Here is a 26,076-nt window from a genome sequence, read left to right on the forward strand (position 1 = left end):
ACTAAATATTTGATATCTGGTTCGATTTTCGTAAGGAACAAACGAAGGTCTCTTTCAGTGATATTCAGACGACTTCTCTGTTTGCGAATAATATGATTTCTCATTTGTGCGTCAGCTCATCTCCTCTCCCTCCTCAATTACCCTCCCCACCTTTTTTTTCCCCTTTTTTCTATTTTTTAACCTTCCTTGTAGCAATGCCCAGTAGGAATGCTGAGCTAGGTAGCCCACTTACTATATAGTCCACTATAACAGACAGACACACACGTACAAGACACACACACACACACACGTGTACAAGACACACACGACACACAGACCGACACACACGACACACGACACATACACACGACACATACATACACGACACATACATATACACACACACACGACAGATACACATACAGACACACACACACACACACACGGACGCACATACATACATACACACACACATACACAAGACACACACGACACATACAGGAACACAGACAGACACACAAGACACATACATACAGACACACATACCAACAGACAGTCACACATATATACAGACACACACACACACACAAGACATACATACAAAGACACACACACACACATTATATTTAAGTCGCCCTCCTGTTTCCTACCTTTTAGATTCAGGAGGGTGACTTTCCCTGGGGTCCAGTGGTGGCTCAGGTGGATGGGAGTCAGAGTTCCCACTCTGTCTCCCTGGTCTTCCTCCCGCGCGGCTCTCAGGGTTAGCTGGGAGGAGTGACGTGCAGTCACTTCCTCCCAGCTCTACGATGTCATCACAGGGGGCCCGGTCGCGCTGTTAAAGCGCCCAGCGCTGACCGGGCCCCCTCACAATCCACATCCATCGGGTGGCCCTGACAGCATGGGCCACCCGATGGACCCCTCCATATGCGGCCCCGGCGGTTTGCCGCCAAATTGTCACGGCGGTACCCAGTCGCAGGGGTACCGCTGGCTCGCACCGGCCCGCCCGTCTGCCCGGTCGTCAAAACCTGGAAATCCCTACCGCCCACCTGAAATCCTAAAACGCCCACTAGTGGGCGGTAGGGACCAGGTTGACGACCCATGGTCTAGGGCAGGGGTAGGCAACCTTCGGCTCTACAGATGTTTTGGACTACATCTCCCATAATGCTTTTACAGCCATATTGCTGGCAAAGCATCAAGGGAGATGTAGTCCACAACATCTGTAGAGCCGAAGGTTGCCTACCCCTGGTCTAGGGTAACAGGCGAGAGAACAGGACACTAGATGGAGTTAGGCATGTACAGGGGTTACAGATGGTAATGTAAGCATTGGGATGGTAGGGACAGAAATAGCAAACATGCCTGAAAAACAACACTACAAGGGACGCAGAGAGAGGGACATGAAGGCTATAAAAGACATTCACTATATGCTGCAGGGAAAGGGACTGTATAAAGAGAGAGAAAAAAATTAGATGCTAGCAGGGAAAGGGACAGTCACGCTTGTATTGAAGCAAATGGAGTCAAGTATGATTAAGAGACAAACACATCATACATATATCATTCACACACATATTTGCACCGATCAAATACAATCCTGTATGTACACAGTTACTATTCACACATATATATATCCCTGCAAACACATACACACACTGACCATTTTACATAGATTACCCTGTAAACACACACTACATACTATTATTATCACAATTTATATAGCGCCAACAGATTCCTTAGCGTTTTACAATATTACTATTAAAAAGTGCACTTTTGTAAAACTGCATTAAAAACCAAAAACAAAAGCATGTCTCGATACAATGTGATTTCACACACCCATTAACCTAAAAAGAATATGCTCAGTCATTAAAAGTACTCTCCGAGCATCATAACATCTGCAGCTCACTGTAGTGGTAATGGTGCCAGGACTGCATTTAGGGATATACAAATATAGGGATTTGTTTACACTATATGGCCATACTGTGTTAAGCCCACCACTATAATAAAGGCATGTATATGGTGTAACCAAATCTCCATATTTGTTTGCAAAGACAGAGGATTTTAAGTAACCTTGTAATATTTGCTACTTCCCTTAACCCCTTAAGGACACGACACGTGTGACATGTCATGATTCCCTTTTATTCCAGAACTTTGGTCCTTAAGGGGTTAAATGACCACTGGGTGCCTGCTCCATCTAGGATTAACCCTTTCTTCTATAAACATAGCAGTTTCAGGAAAACTGCTGTGTTTACAAATGGGTGAATCCAGCCTCTAGTGGCTGTCTCATTGACAGCCGCTAGAGGCGCCTCTCACTGTGATTGAGAATGCTTTCCTATGGACTGGCTGAATGCGCGCGCGGCTCCTGCCGCGCATGCGCATTCAACCGATGACGGCGATATGGAGGAGGAGAGTTCCTCGCCCGGCGCTGGAGAAAGAGGTAAATTCTTCCACCCCCTAGAGCCTGGCGGGAGGGGGGCCCTGAGGGTGGGGGTGGACCTAGAGACCCTATAGTGCCAGGAAAACACACTATAGTGGTCCTTTAATCTGTATTTTGGACGTTTTGGTCACCACAGCAGCAGCACCCTTACTAAGAAATGTTGTGGATGTGTTATAAAGCACGACCGATGCAAGTCCCCTAAACTACTGTTCAGCATACGTTTATGGGATAAGTAGTTTATTTCCCAGCTGCATTTCCGATCATCATATTTGATGAGTGGAACAGTTTTATAAGCTGATAATTATATCACTTATAAATAGATTAGCAGTTTTGTAAACTGGGCTGTAAGGAGTTAGCGGCTCCAGGAGGAAGGTTTAAAGCTGCAGGTCTTTAAATGTTGATTTAAAGCAAAAACAAGGTACCCTCTGCACCATAACCTTTGTGGTTTAAAGTATTGTAGTTCTGTATATTTAAAATAAACAGTTCTTACTTTTAAAACACTGTAACTTTGTTATTATGCTTTATTTTGTGAAGTGCATTTTTGTCAGTCTGATTGGACATAAAGTATTGAGAAGACACGTGAACATACTAGTCCTATCTCTGTAGTGACTTTATTTCTATACAATCAGAACCCTTGGTCTGATGACATGTTCTATTGGTTAAAGACCCAGCTCATCTAACAAACGTGGGTAATGTGAACAGTAAGCTGACTAAATATTGTAGCAGAGGGCCACAATATTAAATATTACAGTCCATGTAAAATATTTGTGTGAACAGTCAGTGGTGCCCACCTTCCAGCAATGGGTTACAAAGGTAGAGGAAATCCACAGTGCAGAAATTATGATCGCGGCTCTGAAAGGCCACTCAGACAAATGTGCCATGACCTGGTTCCCATGGACAGATTACATTTCTAAGAGGAGTGTAGCTAATTAAATTACAAACTGCTCACGCCCCATACTGCCAACACACATGACTGATTGACTGTCACCCCTCTCTCCCCCACCCCGTTTTTTTTTTCTTTTTCCCTCTCTTCTTTTCCTTAACAGTCCTATTTCCTCCTTCCCTCTTTTCTACCCTCCCCCCTCAAGTGCACAGACCCCAATTACTGCTTTCTTTAATGCCATTCTCGGGAAGCAGGGTAACATCGTCAACTAACTGCTTTTACCAAAATAACAATCAATTGGACTGGCTGCAATTGTTAACAGAATGATTGAAACAGCAGAAAATATTTTATTCTCATTTGAGTGATGATTATTAGTATTCCATTGACCAAGTGGTGTTGCCACAAAGGCGTGTAAGTCCAATTTCATACCACTGTCTATCAGTGATTTTTTTTTTTTTTTTTTAAATTCATCAACCTTTAACCCCTTAAGGACACATGACATGTGTGACAGGTCATGATTCCCTTTTATTCCAGAAGTTTGGTCCTTAAGGGGTTAAAGGAATACGAGTTTATCCAGTTAGCTATATCCACACAGAAAGGTGCAAATGGTTTTCATGTGCAAATCTTGTAGAAAAGGGTTCTTGAAAGAACATCATAGTCTTCCTTGTGGGTAAGGTGTACTTATAGGTTTGAAGAACACAAGAACCTTCCAAGAAAAAGATACATCCAACTAGGAATCCACTGTGCGGCAAGGAGCTGTAGGATTAAAGAGAAAAGAGTTAGAAACAAATTGACTGCAGATTATTTAAAAGGGACAATGTTATGCAATAAAACATTCAAGAAAAACCTTTGCAACATTCTGTGCATTAATGGGACACTCCGGTCACCATAACAATTAACGTAATCTAAATGTTACAGGAAGTGCATAGTGCCGCCAGGCAGGGGTGCCACTGATTGGCTTGAGCAGCCACCTGGCCCTCTGAGCCAATCAGTAGCACCCCCACTTTTTTTTTTTTATTTTTTTTTTAAAGGAAAGAGGAACATACCTTTTTTTTTTTTTTATCAATGGGGAGCTATTGATTGGCATAGAATGTTAGCTGACCATTCTAGCCAATCAGCGGCGCCCCAGAACGGTGGCACTACAAAGCTAAATGCCGCCTGGCGCTGGAGGCAACTTTTGGAGTTAAACATTTGAGACTGTTTTAACCCCTTAAAGGGACACTATGGTCACCAGAACAACTACAGCTCATTGAATTTGTTCTGGTGAGTAGAATCATTACCTTCAGGCTTTTTGCTGTAAACACTGTCTTTTCAGAGAAAATGCAGTGTTTACATTACAGCCTAGAGATAACTTCACTGGCCACTCCTCAGATGGCTGTTAGAGATCCTTCCTGGGTCATGGCTGCCTAAAATGCATCCAAACATTCAGTGTCTCCTCCCTCTGCATGCAGACACTGAACTTTCCTCATAGAGATTCATTGATTCAATTCATCTCTATGAGGAGATGCTGATTGGCCAGGGCTGTGTTTGAATCATGCTGGCTCTGCCCCTGATCTGCCTCCTTGTCAGTCTCAGCCAATCCTATGGGGAAGCATTGTGATTGGATCAGGCTACCACTTCTGATGATGTCATCAGACAGCTTGTTTTTTTTTTTTTAGGCAAAGAGCATGCAGATCCACAGCTTTTGGCTTGAATACAGTAAGATTTTGCTATATTTATGAAGGCATGGGGGGGGCTAGATGGTAGTTTTAACACTAGAGGGTCAGGAACATGTTTGTGTTCCTGACCCTATAGTGATCATTTAAGGTGTGCGGCCAGGAGCCTCCTGGCACTATAACAACCTAGTTTAGATGAAGTTGTTATGGTGACCGGAGTGTCCCTTTAAGCCTGCCTTTATTTACACACCTCTCTTATAATAAAATGTCTATATCAGAAACCTTATCAGTGTAAGTACTGCTCAGTCATCGGACTAGCAGCTGGACTCCCACCCAGCATACCTCCATTTAACACACCCCAGGAAAAACACTTTTGCAGGGCATCCTTATGCACACATATTTTAGCTATACACACATTACTAGCCCCTTACAAACATGAGCACAGAGAATTATTCATTCAGAAACTATATGCAAACCTTTTATTTCAGATTATTGTCCTTAAGAATTGCAAGACTGACTAGCAATCAGTTTTCCTGGCACTGCAGGTCCCCTCTCCCTCCCACCACCCATCCCCGGTTGCTGAAGGGGTAAAAACCCCTTCAGTCACTTACCTAAGACCCCCGCCGATGGCCCTCGCCGGTGGTTTCGGGTCGCCGCCGCTCCTCCCCTTCCTTACGTCAGCCGGTGGGCGAGACTGATCCCGCCCACCGGCCGGGGAGACCTAATGCGCATGCGCGGCAATGCCGCGCATGTGCATTAGAGCTCTCCATAGGAAAGCATTGAAAATGCTTTCCTATGGGGAATTGAGCGATGCTGGAGGTCCTCACACAGGACCTGTGCTATAGACACGGAAGTGCCCTCTAGTGGCTGTCTAGTAGACAGCCACTAGAGGAGGAGTTAACCCTGCAATTTGGAAACAAGTAAAGATAAAGATAGTGATTTGGAAACAAGTAAAGATAAAATGGAGGAAAGTGTGATTTAATTGATATTTATACATCATATATGTTTTTAACATAAAGACCATATATCAATATGTTTAGGGTTTTTAAAAAAAGGATTGTGCTGATGCACATATTATGGCTATATGGTCACTTTAAATATTGGCTATTTGTATATTTCTTAATCCTTATATCTGTGAGGATGAAAAAAGGGGTATTTAATTCAATATGTTTATCCAATAGGGCACTATTTAATATATATTCATAATATACATATATTCATATATTCATATATAATGATTTGATATGTATATGATTTCAGTGTAATATGAGACTATATAGAGACATAGGACTTTTGTTGTTAAAAACTATCGGCTGAATGGAACGCAAAGTGCGTTCCAAAGACTCAAAACTCTGAATGGGTGTATGTTGCCGCCTAAATGAAACGCGAGGTGCGTTTCAATTACATCACATAACCATATGACTCGATACGTCACAACCCGGAAGTGATACAACCCAGAACAGGATGCGTTCCACGGGGAAAAAAAGACCGCAAACCAAAACGTACTTAAAGAACAAAACAGACTGGAGAAAGTTAACCAAGCCAACTGAGGAAGCCATATCAGGCGAAACGCGTTTTGGCAGCAAATTGGACATTTTATTAAGTATTTATTTCTATTTTATTTTATCCACATGTTTAATAAATAATTAGTTTTTTTTACATCATTTGAGTTCCTGCTATTAATTGCTGGGAGAAGACCATACTACTCCAGTAATCCAGAGAAGGTATCCAGAACAGGTACCCAGACCGTCCACAGAGGGATTTGGATCACCCTTATAGATCCTAAAGCCATCTACACCAGAGCCAGGTTATTTTTATGGCTCTACTCTTGTGAGTGCATTCATATATAAGTAATATTTAATATAGCTGTGAGTTATCTGCACTATTGTATACCTCTCTGTCTTTGCAGCATTGCTGGACCAATTGAGAAGAGAGGAAAGTATATATTTTGCTCCACCTACTGTGTTTGTACTTTTATAAATTAAACTTGTTTACACTCCCTGAGCTGTCAGACAGCTGATCCTGTTACTTTAGGGTTGTTCAACTCAGTGGAGTTAAACTCACCAGCAATTGCCCAGAGCACCTGCTCCGCAAAGACTACATTGGGAAGTCTGTGATTGGACAACCACAGAAAGTCTAGGCTGGGTTAGAAGGGGAGGTTATGCAAAAGCTACAGACAAGATATCCCCGCAATGAAAAAATGTATGATTGAATGCATGCATGTTTTAATTGGAGGCATAGTCACTAAGCAATGATTTTTATGTTTGTTTGTTTTTTTTTTATTTCGGCAGAGTGTCTCTTTAAAGCAACAGAAACAAATTACTATCAAAATAATATAGACTATCCATGCCCAGATTTACAGTTCAGGTGAATGGAAAAAAAAATTATATTTTATAAAAATGTAAATTGAAGACATGCATACTCAGTCTTGCTTCAGTTGAGTATAGCACAGTAGGAGTATAAGTATAGCATGGGAAGCATACATTCTGTGGGGGGGGGGGGGGAAGAAACAGTCCTGCTCTGCCAAAATAAAACGGTATCAGCAATTTTAAATATACTATTAAAATAATATCAAATTGGTACAACGAACATTGGCTACTTTACCACAAAAATACAAAATAAATTATTATGTATGGACTACCAGGGTTCTGGTGAATTTATCCTTTCTGGAACGGTTGTTGCATCTATTGTCAGCACCACTTTCTTAAATAAATAATTCGTTTTTGACCTGGGCATGCATTTTGTAATTACCTCGATAGAGTGAACCCAATATCCTGTTGTCCTAGTCGAAACACCAAGTGTTCGTACAGCGTGACGGGCATAGGTCTCTGGTGCTGGGACAAGAAAAGGAAGACGATGTACAACTTTGATTGAAGTTGTACAGTTTGTTGCCACACAAAGTGGTATCAGTGACTGCACAAAGATGCCTTTATGAGAGAGGTCAGACTGAAGTTCCTGGCTAAATGCATCTAAATAAACCTGAAATTTGAGAAGAAAGAATTTGCCAAGGTATTACAAATAAAATGAACCCAGATATTATTAACAGGGTTATCTAAGTGTATATTGTATGGAATTTCAAATTTATATTCAACATATAGGAATTGGATTTTTTTTCCAAGTCATCTATGCTTCCAGTTTGTGTTTTTTTGGTCTAAAGTTTTACAATTCCCAACAATTCTCATTTTAGTGAATAACCCTGCCTGCGTGTAAATCCGTTTCTAAACATAAATATTATTAAGTGGCAGGTATTAAATGACCACTATAGGTCCTAAAGATGAGTGTGGGGTGATGTCACTGGAAGTGGAGTTGGCGGCTGCATGGAATGAGTTGCAGGTAAAAGTGTAAACAAAACCGTTTTTCCACTTTTTTCAAATTTAATTTAGGCGGGCTCTGAATCTACCGTAAATTGGGAGTAGAACACTATAGTGTTAAAAGTACTGTTTCTATTCCTAAAACTGTAGTTTTTCTTTAAGCATTCATATTGAAATTACATCAGCCAGAGATACCAGGCACAGCTGTCATCTTTGGTCAGGTAAGTGCATGCTCATAACCAAGGGCCATGTAAATTGCCGTGCACAGGGGGAGAAGGAATAGAGACCTTACAGTGACATAACTGTGTTCCTTTACAGAACCCTTACCATTACAGTCCACTGTAGCAGTTATGGTGCCAGGAGTTCCGAGGCACGGTCTAATCGTAAGCAGTCAAACCATTTTAGTACTGTTTGACAACTTACCTCGATCTCTCAGAAGCCCACAACTAATCCAGGCTTTTACTGCATGAGAAGTCATATGTCGCTATGGAATAAAGTACATCTTATACAGGACTGCGCTTACTGGCTAAGAGGACCCAGCTGGCCCTCTTAGCCAATGAGCTCCATCTCGCATGGTCCTATTTTGCCCTATAGATGGATTCTATGGATTTTTTTCTTTATAGATTGATTCGATGGATACTCCTGTTGGACAAGACTGGCACCAGGAGGAACATTGGTAAGTTATCAAACTGTACTATAATAGTTTGACTACTTACTATGGGATGGACACTCCTAGCGCCATAATCGCTACGGTGCTTGGAGTGTTCCTTTAAGTACTGCTTTCTTATTTCCACAAACTGTTTCTTACATATTTACTTTCAAATTGCACTTCTGTTATTTCTGGTTTATTTTGCACTTTGTTTTGGATCAAAGGTAAACAATTTTTTTTATTATTACTTAAAGTACAAGATTAATTGTAATATACCCTCATTGTGCATTATTTGAATATATATAAGTTAAAAACTATTTTGTATGCAACTCCTGTCTTTGTTCCATTGGGGTATCCATCTTTACTCCCTCTTTAGCTGGAACCATCTCTGTCCAGAAGAATACTGTACAGAACCCTCAGACTCACAGGCCTCTGATAGAGAACCCATGAATAGGGAATACAAAACAAAAACACCTGCAAGGGTGAGAAAGTCAACACAAACACACATACTCACTTTCTCATATTTTACCTTGGAGGCAGAGTACATAGCTGATCTGCAGCAGGAACAGCAGCACACGTTCACAATAGCTCCCTTTTTCCGCTGGACCATACCCGGCACTACTATATGCACCATCATTGTAGCTGCAGCAACATTCACATTGATGATCTCCCACAGTTTGTCTTCTAGAACCTCAGTTACACGCTGGGGATACTCCAAATATGCGGCACTATTCACCAGGATGCCAATATTGAGGTTTGCAAGGGCCTCCTTAATGGGAGGATAAACTTCCCTGCCCTTGTTGAAATCTGCTTCTATAAAGCTTGTTTTAACTCTATGAGTTTTAGCAATGGACTGTGACACCACTTGTAACTTTTCTTTGTTGCCACCAATCAGGAAGACATTGAGTCCCTTACGAGCCAACTCTTCTGCATATGCTTTCCCTATACCCTCCGCGGCTCCTTAGGGAAAAACAGAACAGTGAGAAGACATATTATATTACTTGTTGTCCATTCTTTGCAGATGTATAGCTTTCTCTCCTCTTTTATCCAAACTATGGAAGGGATCATTTAGGCTTCACTTAACAGTCCCGGCTGGAGTTGACCCTCATTTTTATTGCAATATATTCGTAAACTGAATGGGACTCTTTCCTGTCACTGTTCACTTTGTGGCAAGAAGGACACAACATTTTCAGCCAGTATTTTTTCATAGAAACATTTGAAAGTATAGCTTGGTATGACCATGAGTCAGCCTGTTGTTGCTGTCGCACAAATATGCACCCTACAATTCAATGTTTCCTATAGAAAGCAGTAAGCACCAAGTGCAACAATGCGCATAGTTTATACCTATCTATCCACACCCGTAAATCTGGGTTCACAATGTCAAGCCGTATGCCAGATGTCTGAAGTTTCTCATGGCTGCAAACCTCCTCCCGCAACGTAAGTAAAACAGACAGGGCACTTACAAAATCGGTTTCCTGCCCAGAAATGACTAATGCAATTCCTACCATGTAATGTAGGTGCATGCTACGCTTTGCAGTCTTTACTACTATGTCAATGACATATGGGAAAAGGCTAAGGGAGTCAGGAAAATAAAATGGGATTAATGTATTCACTATATGAATATATTCATTGCATTAATTAGAATATCAATACATTGTTAACTTCATTGTATTTTTTTCTTTTTTAAGTGCCCCAGATTATCAACATTGATCAGAAGGAACTTAATTTTGATCTCTTTTCCTTATAACCCAGGTAGCCTACCTAGGAGGGATGCACGCTGTTCATTGCAGCATGTGAAGCTCTCCTGCAGGGGAATTGTTTCATGTGTGGTATGGCAGCTGTCAAACTATTTTTTACATGCTCTTCCTACAGCCTGCTCTTTTGTTTAGCACTCAGACTGCTGCCATTGTTCACTATTAGGAGCATAAAAAAAATTCCCATTGGGCACTGTCCCAGTGACGCCTGGTAAGTGGGAGACAAAGAAGCAGAAGAGCGGATCTTACTAATTTTTTAAAACATGCGGCTGCCTAATCCCCTGGTTCAACCTCACTACTGCAGGTTCCACGATGGTGCTTCCAACAGCATCAAGGCAGTAGATCAATGGCACATTTATCAGGAATGATTGTTTTTTGCCAATGGCTTGTAGCCAAGTGGGAATTTTGTTATGTGATATATTACAGTGATCTGTGTATTATGGGGAAATAATGCCAGCAACAATCAATTGGTTTATAAGTGTCTTCAGAACCACAAGATGGCAGTATGTTTCCTAATAACCTTAGTCTTTATGCCTTGTTATATTACTTGATATTTTAGGCTTCGGTTAGGGTGTTGGGGTTGGAGTTTGGGTTAATACTCTATGTACTGTTTTGGGGTCATGTATAAGGACCAAAGTGGAACATACACTCCCAGGCGCCAGTTAATTCAGCTGCCGACATTAATTCAGTTCAGTAGAGACTGAGAATTAAATGACAGCCGCTGCTGCTCGGATATGTAACTCTTACTAATCTAAGACGGACCACAAATGTATAGCCTACCTCTGCCCGAGATTAGGACCTCTAAACTGCACGGAGGGGAACTATGTATTATTCCCTGTATATTATGAAAAGTGATGTCAACATCCATACAGTATGGGATTCTGAACTACGATCTGCATTTTCATTCATCAATTTAAGTGGAACACGAGACAGACAGAGTAACTATGGTCACCAAACAATGAAAATAAATGTAAGGACTTATAATTTAACCACTAAAGCACATCTAGCTCACCTGTTACTACAGCCCACTCTCCATACTGCTTGGTGAGGCTGGTCCTCCTGATGAGACAAGGTGTGACATGCAACTGGAAAAGACTGCAACACTCATACAGGGTACGGAGACCTTTCCAAGTTACATAGCAGGCTCCAATCACAGTCAAAACTTCCACGTGACTTTGGCATGACTTGGCCACCTCGCGATACAAAAGGTGAAAACTGTCTACTGCCGCCATGTTGGCAAAGAATATGACCTGTATTTAGGACACGTACACATTTATCAGGAAATAATTTGCCATTATAAAAGTCAGTTTTGATGCAAGCGTAATTGATGCTAGTGCCATAAGCCATTTATACTACAGAAATTCACAGACAAAACAACAACTGGTTTTAACACATCAACATTATATTGTATGGTCTTTTTATCCGATTTTACAGTGTTGCAGAACATGTTGATCTTTTATAAATGCCAGTAATAATACCACTGGTATGTAAATGTTGTAATAATCAATAATGCATATGGGACACTCCAGGCACCCAGACCACTTCTGCCCATTGGAGTGGTCTGGGTGCCAACTCCCACTACCCTTAACCCTGCTAGTGTAATTATTGCAGTTTTTTATAAACTGCAATAATTACATAGTTACATATCTGAAAAGAGACTTGCGTCCATCAAGTTCAGCCTTCCTCACATTTGTTTTTTTGCTGTTGATCCAAGGCAAAAAAAAAACAGTTTGAAGCACAATTTTGCAACAAGCTAGGAAAAAGAATCCTTCTTGACCCCAGAATGGCAGTCAGATTTATCCTTGGATCAAGCAGTTATTACCCTACATTGAAAGAGTATATCCTTGAATATTCTGTTTTTGCAAGTATGCATCTAGTAGCTGTTTGAACATCTGTATGGACACTGATAAAACCACTTCTTCAGGCAGAGAATTCCACATCCTTATTGTTCTTACAGTATAAAAAAAAAAAAAAAATTACCGTATATACTCGAGACCCCTAATTTAACCCCCAAAACTGGGAAAACTTATTGACTCGAGTATAAGACTAGGGTGGGAAATGCAGCAGCTACTGGTAAATTTCTAAATAAAATTATATCCCCCAAAAATTATATTAATTGAATATTTATTTACAGTGTGTGTATATAATGAATGCAGTGTGTGTGTGTATGAGTGCAGTGAGTGTGTGTGTGTGTATGAGTATGAGTGCAGTGTGTGTGTGTATGAGTGCAGTGTGTGTGTGTGTATGAGTGCAGTGTGTGTGTGTGTATGAGTGCAGTGTGTGTGTGTGTATGAGTGCAGTGTGTGTGTGTGTGTATGAATGCAGTGTGTGTGTGTGAATGCAGTGTATGTGTGTGTGTATGAATGCAGTGTGTGTGTGTGTGTGTGTATGAATGCAGTGTGTGTGTGTGTGTATGAATGCAGTGTGTGTGTGTATGAATGCAGTGTGTGTGTGTGTATGATGCAGAGCCCTGGTGGGGGGGTGGGCATCTTTATTATTTTTTTTTAATTATTATTTTTTTAATATTTTTTTTATATATAATATATTACATTTTATTTTTATATTATTTTTTTAATATTATTAATTTATTATTTTTATTTTATTTAAATTTTTATTTACATTTTATGCATCCCCCCTCCCTGCTTGTTAGCTGGCCATGGAGGGGGGCTCTCATTCCCTGGTGGTCCAGTGGATGGGATGTAGGAGGGGGCCTGGCAGAGAGCTGTAACTTACCTTCACAGCAGCTCCTGTCAGCTCCCTTCTCTCACCTCCGGTCGGCTCCCTCTGTAAGTCTTGCGGCCGCGCGGAGTGTTGCCATGGTAATCCGTGGCAACGCTCTGACCCCGCGGCTCTCGCGAGAGTTGCAGAGGGAGCTGACCGGAGGAGAGAGAAGGGAGCTGACAGGAGCTGCTGTGAAGGTAAGTTACAACTCGCTGCCAGCCCCCAACAGGACCGCCAGGCTTGTAATGAGCCCGGCGGTCCTGTCTGTATTATGGCAATGTAAGTTGCCGTAATACAGACACTCACTCGAGTATAAGAAATGTGCTGAAAAACTCGTCTTATACTCGAGCATATACGGTACCTTGCAGGGTTAACTCCACCTCTAGTGGCTGTCTACTAGACAGCCACTAGAGGGCACTTCCTGCTCTATAGCACAGTACTACTCACACCGCTGTGTGAGGACCTCCAGCATCGCTCAATTCCCCATAGAAAGCATTGAAAAACATTTTCAACGCTTTCCTATGGGGAGCTATAATGCGCATGCGAATTAGGTCTCCCTGGCCTGTGTGCGGGATCAGTCTCGCCCACCGGCCGACATGATGACTGGGAGGAGCGGCGGCGAGAGGAAACGACCGCCGAGGGACATCAGCGGGGTCTCGGGTAAGTGACCTGAAGGGGTTTTCACCCCTTCAGCTACCGGGGATTGGGAGGTGGGAAGGAGAGGGGACCTGCAGTGCCAGGAAAACGGATTGTTTTCCTGGCACTGGAGTTTCCCTTTAATACAACTAAAGATATTATGTATTTTTTGTGTTGGTCTAGACTCAGGGACGGTGCAAAGATTTTTGCCGCCCTAGGCAAAATAAAAATTTGCCGCCCCCGCCCCCCATGTGACATCACAATGCCCCACCCATATGATCTGCCATATGAACCACAGCCAGTGTGTATTTACATTAAAAAGCCTGCAGGGACAGCTTATAGACACCAGAACCACTACATTAAGCTGCAGTGGTGCTGGGGACTATAGTGTCCCTTTAATGTGAGGTAAATTAGAGATCATATACAAGATTGCCTACTTACAACCAGAGGAGGAGGATGATGATGATGGGCTCTAGCTGCAGTCTGGCTCCACTGGTCTGGTGTAGAACAAGAACTCTGGAGACTGTAACTGTGGCCACAAAATTCAATGTTCTTGGAGAACAGGAAGCAACTCAATTTTTTGGGCCCCAGTGTGTGTGAGCTATGTGTCACAATGTTGCCTGTGATTACTCGGAGTTACAGCCTTGGGTGGTATGTGCTGCTATATTGATTCAGTTTATGCACAAGCTGATTCGCAATGGCAGCACATGCTGCACAGGACATTAAATCGCAATAATCTCGGGCAGCATTGTGACATGTATGTCCCTGGTTCAGCATGAGATTTAATGAGACTCTGTATAAAAAAAAAAAAAAGAGTTCCAAACTCTTATGAATAAAGAAATAAATAAATGAACCTACCGTGATTCAAAACATTAGCAAAAATAACTTTGCGTGGTAAGCATAAATAGGATGCACTCCTAAAAGAAAAAAATAGCCAATACGCATTTAGGTGTAACAGAACTGGACAAGCAGCAGGGATGCTATAGAGTAGGGGCAGACCACTTTATGCTCTCCTTTGTGATTCTGATACTCCTGGCACTGCAGGTCCCCTCGCGCTCCCACCCCCCAATCCCTGGTTGCTGAAGTAACTTACCAGAGGCAGCGACGATGTCCCACGTCGCTGTTCTCCCTCCGCCGCCACTCCCCATAGGAAAGCATTGAAAATGCATTTCAATGCTTTCCTATGGGGAAATGACCGATGCTGGAGGTTCTCACACAGCGTGAGGACGTCCAGCGACGCTCTAGCACAGGTTTCCTGTGCTATGATCCAGGAAGTGCCCTCTAGAGGTGGAGTTAACCCTGCAAGGAAATTATTGCAGTTTATAAAGGGTTAAGAGTAGTGGGAGTTGGCACCCAGACCACTCCAATGGGCAGAAGTGGTCTGGGTGCCTGGAGTGTCCCTTTAAGTGAATACAGTAGTCTGTCCCTGCCAGAGATACAGAGCAAATGCTCCCACAATGGTCAACCAGGGATCCAAGAGTTCTGATAATCTCAGCCAAGGATGCAGGTTGTGGGTCAGAGCCAATGCATCAATGAGAAATGTTCAGCGTCTCCCGTGTAGCACTGTCCCAGGAATCACCTCTAGTGCCCAACCCAGTGACTGCTACTGGAGGTGTCCCTAGGTACTGTAATGTAAACACTGCCTTTTATCTGCAAAGGCAGTAATGTAAACACTGTGTTTTTTTTTTGTGTTTTTTTAAAGCGTTTACATGAAAATTCCTGCAGGGACCTACAATACATACCAGAATAACTATATTTGTTCTGGTGGCTATAGTGCCCCTTTTATCCCCTTAAAGACACATGACATGTGTGACATGTCATGATTCCCTTTTATTCCAGAAGTTTGGTCCTTAAGGGGTTAAATAATGTGAACAATGTCTGGATTTTGACGTCCAATCCCCCGGACGTATCCTGATTATTTAACCCCTTAACCCCTTAAGGACCAAACTTCTGGAATAAAAGGGAATCATGACGTGTCAGACACGTCATGTGTCCTTAAGGGGTTAAAGGACCATTATAGTCACCCAGACCACGTCAGCTTAATGAAGTGGTCTGGGCGCCTGGTCCATCTAGGATTAACCCTTTTTGCTGTAAACATAGCAGTTTCAGAGAAACTGCTATGTTTATATTAGGGTTAATCCAGCCTCTAGTGGCTGTCTCATTGACAGCCGCTAGAGGCGCTTCCGTGCTTCTCATTGTGATTTTCACAGTGTGAAGACGCCAGCGTCCATAGGAAAGCATTGAGAATGCTTTCCTATGGACTGGCTGAATGCGCGCGGTGTTTAACCCCTTCCTCACCCTAGAACCCGGTGGGAGGGGGACCCTGAGGGTGGGGGGGACCTAGAGACCCTATAATGCCAGGAAAACAAGTATGTTTTCTTGTCACTATAGTGGTCCTTTAAGGACACATGACATGTGTGACATGTCATGATTCCCTTTTATTCCAGAAGTTTGGTCCTTAAGGGGTTAAACAAACCGCATTTTAATGTTAGTAACTACTGACTTTAATAAACTTAACCCCTTAATGACCGAGGACGGTTCAGGACCGTCCTAACGGTCTTAGTTACTTATCCGATCGCCATCATTCCCCCGGCGGCGATCGGCGTTGGTCCCGGTGTGGGGAGACTGCCTGCAGCCCAGACAGTCTCCCCATGGCGGATTAGGACCCCTGTGGTCATGTGATCGCTCAATAGAGCGATCACATGGTCACAATAGGTGTCCATGTGTCTGCCTGCAGGGGGACTGCCTGTGCTGACAGGCAATCTCCCTGCTAGTGTAAGATCATTTTAAAAATAAAAATAAAGTTAATGTTAATAAAAAAAAATAATTATATATGTATATATATATATATGATATATAGACATATATTATGTCTATATATCATATATATATATATATATATATATATATATATATATATATATATAATGTCATACTAAGTGTATTTTTATATTAATATATACATATATATTAATATAAAAATTTACATATATTAATATAAAATACACGTATAATTAAATTACACACGTATATATATATATATATATATATATAATAAAATACAAATAATAAGTAATTTAAATTAAATACAAAAATGTAAAAATAATAAAATGTAAAAAAAATTATATATCTACCGGTATATGAAATTTTATTCTAACTGTATTTTGATATATATATATATATATATATATATATATATATATATATATATATATATATATATATATATATCAAAATACACTTAGAATGAAATAGTATACATATATCTATGTATATATAAATAAAAAGAATACGAACTATAAATATGTCCAAATACAAAATTACATAAATAATTATATAAATATACACGTAGACTTCAAATATATAAATATGCATATATATTTAAATTCTACGTATGTATTTATGTAATATTTTTACATAATTAAGTAATTTTATTGATTGCAATTTGAGGGACTTGCCTGCCAACCCAGGTCGAAAGTCTAGAAAATGTAATTTGTTAGCACTGTATTTTACCCTGTAACGTTCTATGACACCCTAAAACCTGTACATGGGGGGTACTGTTTTACTCGGAGACTTAGCTGAACACAAATATTAGGGATTGCAAAACAGTAAAACATATCACAGCGATGATATTGTCAGTGAAAGTTACTTTTTTGCATTTTTCACACACAAACAGCACTTTTACTGATGATATAATTGTTGTGATACATTTTCCAGTTTTGAAACACTAATATTTGTGTTCAGCAAAGTCTCTTGAGTATAAGAGTACCCCCCATGTACAGGTTCAATAGCCTTTTTGAAAGTTACAGGGTCAAATATATGGGTCAAATAATTTAGATTGAAAATGGCTAGGTTGGTTACGTTGCCTTTGAGAGCGTATGGTAGCCCAGGAATGAGAATTACCCCCATGATGGCATACCATTTGCAAAAGAAGACAACCCAGGGTATTGCAAATGGGGTATGTGCAGTCTTTTTTAGTAACCACTTAGTCACAAACACTGGCCAAAATTAGCGTTCAATTTAGTTTTTTACTTTTTTCACACACAAACAAATATGAACGCTAACTTTGGCCAGTGTTTGCGACCAAGTGGCTACTAAAAAAGTCTGGACATACCCCATATTGAATACCCTGGGTTGTCTACTTATACATAAAAAAAATATGTACATGTGGGGTGTTATTCAGAGATTTATGACAGATAGTGTTACAATGTCACTATTGATACATTTTAAAAATGTATGTTTTGAAACTGCAATATCCTACTTGTACTTATAAGCCTATAACATGCAAAAAAATAGCAAAAAGCATGTAAACACTGGGTATTTTTAAACTCAGGCCAAAATTTGAATCTATTTAGCAGTTTTTTTTCATTCGCTTTTGTAGATGAGTAAAAGATTTTTCACATAAAAAGTCAAAAAACATGTATTTTTTTTTCAATTTTTCATTATATTTTTTTTTATTAAATTAAATGAGATTATATAAATAATGGTATGTTCAGGAAAGCCCATTTTGTCTTGAAAAAAACAATACATAATTTGTATGGGAACAGTAAATGAGAGAGCGGAAAATTACAGCTAAACACAAACACCACAAAAGTGTAAAAAGATGCCTGGTCGCAAATGTACAACATCGCCAAAACAGTCCGGTCCTTAAGGGGTTAAAATATAAACACCCCCAAAAAAGTACCTAAAATATAAATAACATGAAATATATAAATGTATATTTAGGAATTTATAATTTATAAATATACACATATCCTTGTCTATCGGTGTCAGCTCCACCCATTCTCCACCCATTGGGCTATGCAATTAACATTTCAATTAATTAAGATGATATAAGATGCTCCTCTTTTGAGTCCCAACGACTGACAGCACATCCTATGAGTTATGACAGAACCTTCTTGTAGTAGTTGTGTTTTTTTTAAGTGTTCCATAAAGAACCTTGCAAGCAATCTCTTACTATTCGAGTGTGACTCACTGGGTTAAATATCTGGGTAATCTCTTGTTTCAAGGTATGTTATTAGGAGTGCAATGAGGAATAAAATACTCAAAAAGAAGGATATAAGTATAAGTATCAGTATCAATAAGGAGCTGATTTGGAGCATTTAAAGCCAGAAGGCTAGAAGCCAGTTGCAAATCCGGTGTGCATTTAAGGGGAGTGTAATAGAAGGAGGCGCTGTCCATACCTTTCAGTATTTTGTAAGCAAGTCTCAGGTCTGCTACCTGGTAGGAGAGAATTGCATATTGCAAAGTATTGCAAGTGCTGGAGTAATAGTTGTGGATTAGAAATCCAAGATGGCCGCCACACATGCTCAGTATAGCCTCTCCAGTATGACCTATAGCCAGACTCCAAAATGGCCGATTTAGACTCAATAGAGCAGCTACACATTGAAGGTAAAGGAAGAAAGGGAGCTCAAACTTTTACCGCTTCATAACACATTTTTTTTGAGACATGCATTTGTGACTGAGGACTTTTTGGCACTTTTGCAAAGAGTCCCCATTTAGGAGGAACAGTCCCTATTTTTAGTTGCATAAATTATTAGTAAGTCACCTAAAACCTCTCAGAACAATCTCACCCCTGGCCACAACTGCTCACACCCCTAAAATTAAAGTGCCCCTCTTTGTCTATTTGAAATGTGTTGAGCTGAATATTTTTTCCATGTGCTCTTGCCACTGTAATGTAATACTTTCCTTTTATGTGTTTCTTTTTACTTTTTGTACATAATACATAAAATAGGGTGTTAAAAAAACAAAAAATTTTTTTAAAAATATTTGCAAAGAGGAACAATTATAATCACAAAAAATAACATTGCAAATCCTTTCTAGACAGGTAGTCTGTTTCTACAGGTCAGAGGCTCTCAGCCTGAACTTCAGAAGTAAACAATAGTTAGCATATCACAAACCTAATAAATGTTTTCACAATTTTGACTGTAGTACCTATTACACAATCAGTGCAAATTCAGAAAAATAGCTCAAAATAAATTCAGTTATTAGATTTGATTGTGTAATTGGCTCATGAATCTTGGAATTTACTTAAAGGACACTATGGGCACTCAGACCACTTCAGCTCAATGAAGTGGTCTGGGTGCCAAGTCCCTCTAGTTTTAACCCTGCAGCTGAAAACAGAGCAGTTTCTAGAGGCCGCGTCTGCGATTCTCACTGTGAGAAGACGCTGACGTCCATAGGAAAGCATTGAGTAATGCTTTCCTATGGGCGTTTTTAATGTGCGTGCGGCTCCACTCGGGAGCCAACGTCAGAGGGGGAGGAGAGGTCACCAGTGCCGAGGGAGCCCGGCGCTGGATAAAGGTAAGTGGCTGAAGGGATTTTAACCCTTTCAGCACCGCGGGAGGGGGGCCATGAGGGTGGGGGAGGACCTAAGGGTTATATAGTGTCAGGAAAACGAGTTTGTTTTCCTGGAACTATAGTGATCCTTTAATTTTAGAAGCTATAGGACATACATGATAAGAAGTGAATTCACAGTTTTAAAATTGAACCTTTACCAAATCTTTCTTGCTAAAGTTATAATGTTAATAGAAGTTGCAGAATTCAAAACCAATGCAGAAAAGTACATCCGTCTAAAAAGTAAAGTTACATTGTAACACTAATATCTGTCAGGAATCCCTGAATAACCCTTCACATGTATATATTTTGTAAAAGAAGACAACCTAAGGTATTACACTTCTATGCCAAATGTAAAAAAAAAAATAATTGGTGATTTTTTGGACACACATAGCAATTTAAGAATGTTGGGTACACTATGAAATTATCTATATTCCAAGTAAAATCGTCTCACTGGCATGTTAGGGGTCTAGTGCGGGAGACATTAGTCACTGTTACCATAATGACCAGGAAAAGAAAATTGCTGTATTAGAAAATCTTTATTTTTTATATAATGTCGATGCATCAAGGGAATTGCAGGTCTGTAACAGTTGGGGATTGTCATGTTCCTGCGCCCTCTGGACGCTGACACACCTGTTTTGGCATGGAGTGTCATTCTGGGATTGATTCTGATGTAGAGTGCTCCACTTGGAACTAAATTTATACATCTCGATGCTTGCGTTATTTTAAAAACCACAACAGTCCGAGTCAATCAGGTGATGTATTTTGCCTCAGTTCTGGCAACACTATTGATATTGACCTGTGAGAACTTGCCTGGGGTTATGTAAGGCCACTCTTCTTTGCCCTGTTGTGGTCGCTGTTACATGAGAGCGGTGTGTGTGTGTTTCGGTTTTGATCTCGGACTAATTGGAATCCTGTTAACCATTCCAACTCTAATCTAATTCTTAACCTCAGACTACCTCTGTATATTATTGTCTGTAATTAATGCAGACTGTATTCTAAACTCTCATACATTAAGCCTAGCTACCATATAGGGAAAGATAATATGTCTTCCTGTAGTATGAGATACTGTAAGACCTGAGATTTTGGTGTTGGGGTGTCTAACCTTGACAGGGTTTAGACTTTAGCTGTATGGCTAACTCTAACGTTTGGAATTGCAGTAGCTGGGAATCAACATGGTGAACAAGCTAGCAAACAAGTCCATTACATCACACAATGGAAAACTCAGTGCAATAGGTGCACTCAGGACATGGCTTAGCATGCAAGAGGGCACACTTAGGGTTCTCAAAGAATGAAGATATACATAATAAAAACTTTTATTGAGGGTATAAAAGTATTCGAGCGCTAAACCTAGACAATATCTTGTTGAAATACTGCTGTCATAATGTAAAAGTGTAATATAAACATAGTCCTTAGGTGGCAGATTACTCTATTCTACTGTTTAGTCCAGTGGTTCCCAAACTTTTTAGGTTCAAGGCGCCCTTATTATTTCAATATTTTTCCAAGGCGACCCAAGTTTAAATAATTTCCTAGGTTGTATATATGTACAGCGCAACGGCATATACTGGGCCCCTGTTCAGCAGAAATGCTTGCCGTTCAAGCGCAGATCCAGAACCTAATCTCAGGAGGGGCACTGGTAGATTATTTAAAGAAACGATCCAGGCACAATGACCACTACAACACTTTGTAGTGGTTATGGTGCCAGTAGTGGTCTCCTACCTAGAATAAGTAGTCAAACTGTTTAAGAACAGTTTGACAACTTACCTGGGACCTGCCAGGATAGGGGCTGCAGTAGAGGATAGGGGCAGTAGTGTGTCTGAAGGGTGCAATATGTGTGTGAGGGGTGCAGTGTGTGTGTGAGGGTGTGGGGTGCAGTGAGTGCACAGCGGTGCATTGTGTTTGTGAAGGATGCAGTGTGTGTGTATGTGAGGTAGTTTGTGTGTGAGTGGTACAGTGTGTGGGGGCAGGTTGTGTGAGGGGTGCTGTATGTGTGTATGGAGGGGCAGTGTGTATATGGGGTAATGTGTGTGGGGGCAGTGTGGGTCTGTGAGGGTAGGAGGGCAGATAAATATATACATTTTTTTTTTTTTTCAATTAATAAAAGTTTTTTTCATTTAATTTTAATATTGAAAAATATATTATTATTTTAATATCCCCCCTCCCTGCTTACCTTTGCCTCGGAGGGGGGGACAGTACTAATCCCTGGTGGTGCGGTGGAGAACCCTGGTGGTCCAGGTGGTGAGAGTGAACTCTAGCAGCCTCAGGAGCAACGCTCCCGAGCTCGTGAGAGGAGAACCTGGCGAAGCGGCAGATTAGAGCTCCCCGGGTCTCTCTCCCAGTGGCGGCTCTAGACTTTGTGAGGCCTTAGGCGAAACATAAACACGAGGCCCCCACTAATACCCAAAGTTAAAATAAATAGGGGTTCAATGTGTGTATAAGGTGCTGTAGTTATATTGAAAAACGGGCTTGCAGCACTGGATAGAGAGAGCTAGTCTCTGTATTCATTGTCCAGAGGCTTGCAGTATTGCGGCTCCATGTGCCACTGCATTGTGAGCTCTCTGACTGAAGTTATGGCATAATTAGCAAACTAAATTAATTAGCAATAAACAAATTTACTTAGCAATAAAAATCGTTTATACATGATTTCGGGGTATGGTTACATAAATGTAGGTGTGTGTATCTGGCATTGTCTACCTGTGTGTGTGCATGAAAGTGTGTGTCTGACAGAGAGTATCCTTGTGTGTAAATGTATTTCTTTGTGAGCATGTGGAGACCACTCCCACCTGAGTGTTGGAACGCATTTGCGTTTCACCGATGTGTGAGGAGATTGGTCTCTCGCGAGAGGTCGAGACACACTATAGTTCAGAGCAGCCTATTGGCGGTACAGACGCACCTTTTGATAGGTGACTGCAAGATGCGAAATTGACTCTCATTGGTTGATGAAAAGGACTTTCCCACTGGCGGGATATTTAAAAGACCGGAAGACTACAGAGTGTACCACACAAGCCGGATGCCCCTGACGAAGTCTAAGGACGAAACGCGTAGGGCGGCAAGAACACTTTATTTTATGGACTCTTGATTTTGTATTTATAAGTTTTATTTTATTTTGTTCGTGTTTCTTCAACCTGGGTTCCTGCACTTTGATTTGGAGATCCACCGAGAAGTTCACAACAATACCTGATGGGCTTTTAACCTTCTTGCATTTTGTAAGTGCAGACAATAAAGTGTTTATCATATCCTTAAAGTGGTACACTATGTTCTTTTATCTTTTTTTCCCTTTAAGTTAAATCTTTGGGATAAAGAAGAGTATATTGATCCTCCTGTCTACATTCAAAACGCGCATATATGGGGAGATATTCTATTATACTTTGTGTTTTTCTTGAAGATATAGAGGAATCTTCATACTCCCACATATTGTTTGGGTAATTTATTCTTATTTGTATATATATACCCACTTGTGTTTTATCCACTGGTACATTGTGTAAAAGGTGTATATTTTTTCTGTATACTTTGTGAGCATGTGTCTGGGATCTATGTGTGTGGGGTAGCTGCTTGCAGTGTGTTGTGTTTATGGGGGATGCCTGTGGCCTTTGTGCATTGTGTTATGGCACAGCAGTGTGTGTGTGTGTGTGTGTGTGTGTGAATGATGAATGTCTTTAGTTGGTGAGTGTGACATGGTGAGGGGGGTAAATGAAAGAGTTGGGAAGGCATGTGTGACAGAATAAAGGAGGGTGAGAATGATAGGGCAGTTGTGACATGGCTGGAGGAGGGACTGTGACAGGATTGGAGGAGGTTAATGTGACAGGGTGTGTGTGTGGGGGGAGTGACAGGGTGTGTGTGTGGAGGCTTTGGGGTGGCAGGGTGGGTGGCTGTGATGGTATGTGGAAAGGGCTGTGACTGGGTAGGGTGGCTTTGACAAGTTGTGTGGGGGGATGTAACAGGGTGTTAGTGGGGTGACAGAGTGGGGGTGGCTGTGAGGGTGTGTGTAAGGACAGGGTGTGGGTTGCTGTGACAGGGTGCATGTGGGATGTGGGGTGACAGGGTGTGTGGGAGTGGCTGTGACAGTGTGTGTGGGGAGACAGGATGAGGGTGGCTGTGAAAGGATGTGGGGGGCTGTGACAGGGTGCTAGTGAGGTGATAGGGTTGGGGTGGCTGTGAGGGTGTATGTGGCGTGACAGGGTGATGTGGGGGATGTGACAGAGTAGGATGGCTGTGAGAGGGTGGGGAAGCTTTGAGAGGGTGGGGGGCTGTGACAGGGCGGAGGCGCTGTGACAGGGTAGGGGGACTATGAGTGGGTAGGAGGTTTCAAGATGGTAGTGGGGCCTGAGAGAGGGTAGTGGGGCCTGAGAGAGGGTGGGTGGGCTGAGAGGGTGGGGGGGCTGAGAAAGGGTAGTGGGGGCTGAGAGAGGGTGAGGGCAGGTTCTCTGGTCTGCAGCTCCGCCAGGCAAAGAGCTGCAGACCACATGGTAAGTCTTGCAATCTCCAAATGAATGAGAGGGTTGGCGTGGTAACCCGCAGCAACGCTCTGATACACTGGAGATCGCGAGACCGTTCAGTCTGCAGCTCTGTGCCCGGCAGAGCTTCAGACTGACGGAAGTGCTGGGCTGCTCTTGATCAGCGCAGACTGACTGGAGAGGCTCCCTCCTGTGTCGGGTCTTCGGTCGGAGACCGAAGAGCCGACATGTCACTCTGCCCTAAGGTGATGTACGCGACCGCGAGGTTACAATCAGCAAGAGACCTTCGGTGGCCGCTTACATCACCTAATTAGAGAGCCGCCTCTGCACTCTCCCTCCCCTGCCGGGTGCCAGCATTACACTGCTAGCGGGCCAGAGAGGGAGATCTCTGATCTCTCCTCCAGTCTTGCAGAGCCAGCAGGGGAGAGGGAGGAACAGTCCCCTTGCTATCATCATAGCACCGGGAAAATATCTTGCGGCGTACCAGTGTGTTCGGCAAGGTACACAGTTTGGGAACCGCTGGTTTAGTCTCTGCCTTCTCTTTATAAATGTCTTTAGTATCCTTTGTTGCCCACAATTTTTGATTATTTTGATAGCCTCCCAGAAGGGTAACTTGCAAAGTGTAGATTGTGCGGAAAGGAAGTGAGTAGGGGGAGAGTGAAAGGTCATCTCACTAGTGCTGGTATGACCCAACATCTGCAAATACAGATACAGGAATGAAGCAGGCAGCAAGTCCACTGGTACTATCATCAGTGGTACTTACGCCACAACTAGCACACTTAAAGTAGCAGGGGCATTTTGAGTTTAGTGCCACCAGGTAACAGGGACAGGCGTATTCCCAGTCCACATTATCCGAGGGACGTGTCCACCAGCTCACTCTTGACCATTTTGCTGGATTATACTCCATGGGCATTGCAAAACAGCAGGCTAACAAAATCACCTGCCTGATTGCCCAGCTGATCACTGTACTAGGACCTTCGTTTTCCATGATAGAAGGGGAGCCCATTAAACTGCTGAAACAGGCCATTGTTCCACAAAAAAGTATTTCCTTTGCAATTAACTTTCCGCAGAAACATAGACCCATCACTGTACTGTTCCTGCGTGCTCTGCCTTTTTGTGATCTCTATTGAAGGAACAGCTGGCTAAGGCTGTACGTCAGTGCACGCACATTAACACAAATTTATGAAGCCCATCTAGCGGCAAGTATGCCTTCCTATTCTTGATGGCCAGGGTTGGCGCTACCACTAGGCGAAGTAGACCGCATCCTAAG

The 26,076-nt window shown here is 41.8% G+C and overlaps 1 protein-coding gene across 2 annotated transcripts in view; it reads right to left on the reverse strand.

Annotated features, from left to right (window-relative positions):
• Positions 1 to 3,768: 3,768 nt before the first annotated feature.
• The window catches only part of LOC134578629 (inactive hydroxysteroid dehydrogenase-like protein 1), a 1,053,979-nt gene continuing 1,031,671 nt past the window's right edge, over positions 3,769 to 26,076 (reverse strand). Inside the window, exons 1-7 of one of the 2 annotated variants that reach the window (XM_063437611.1) lie at positions 19,200 to 19,302; positions 14,875 to 14,933; positions 11,672 to 11,909; positions 9,435 to 9,865; positions 7,697 to 7,924; positions 3,927 to 4,046; positions 3,769 to 3,889 (exon numbers count right to left, since the gene is read on the reverse strand). In XM_063437611.1, coding sequence (XP_063293681.1) covers positions 3,972 to 4,046; positions 7,697 to 7,924; positions 9,435 to 9,865; positions 11,672 to 11,891 — 954 coding nt within the window. In that variant the 5' untranslated portion in view covers positions 11,892 to 11,909; positions 14,875 to 14,933; positions 19,200 to 19,302 and the 3' untranslated portion in view covers positions 3,769 to 3,889; positions 3,927 to 3,971. Of the gene's footprint in view, positions 3,890 to 3,926; positions 4,047 to 7,696; positions 7,925 to 9,434; positions 9,866 to 11,671; positions 11,910 to 14,874; positions 14,934 to 19,199; positions 19,303 to 26,076 lie in introns of those variants that run through there. The other variant, XM_063437612.1, reaches the window with a different exon arrangement.

Source organism: Pelobates fuscus, chromosome 12, assembly GCF_036172605.1.
Source record: "Pelobates fuscus isolate aPelFus1 chromosome 12, aPelFus1.pri, whole genome shotgun sequence".
Taxonomy (NCBI): Eukaryota; Metazoa; Chordata; class Amphibia; order Anura; family Pelobatidae; genus Pelobates; species Pelobates fuscus.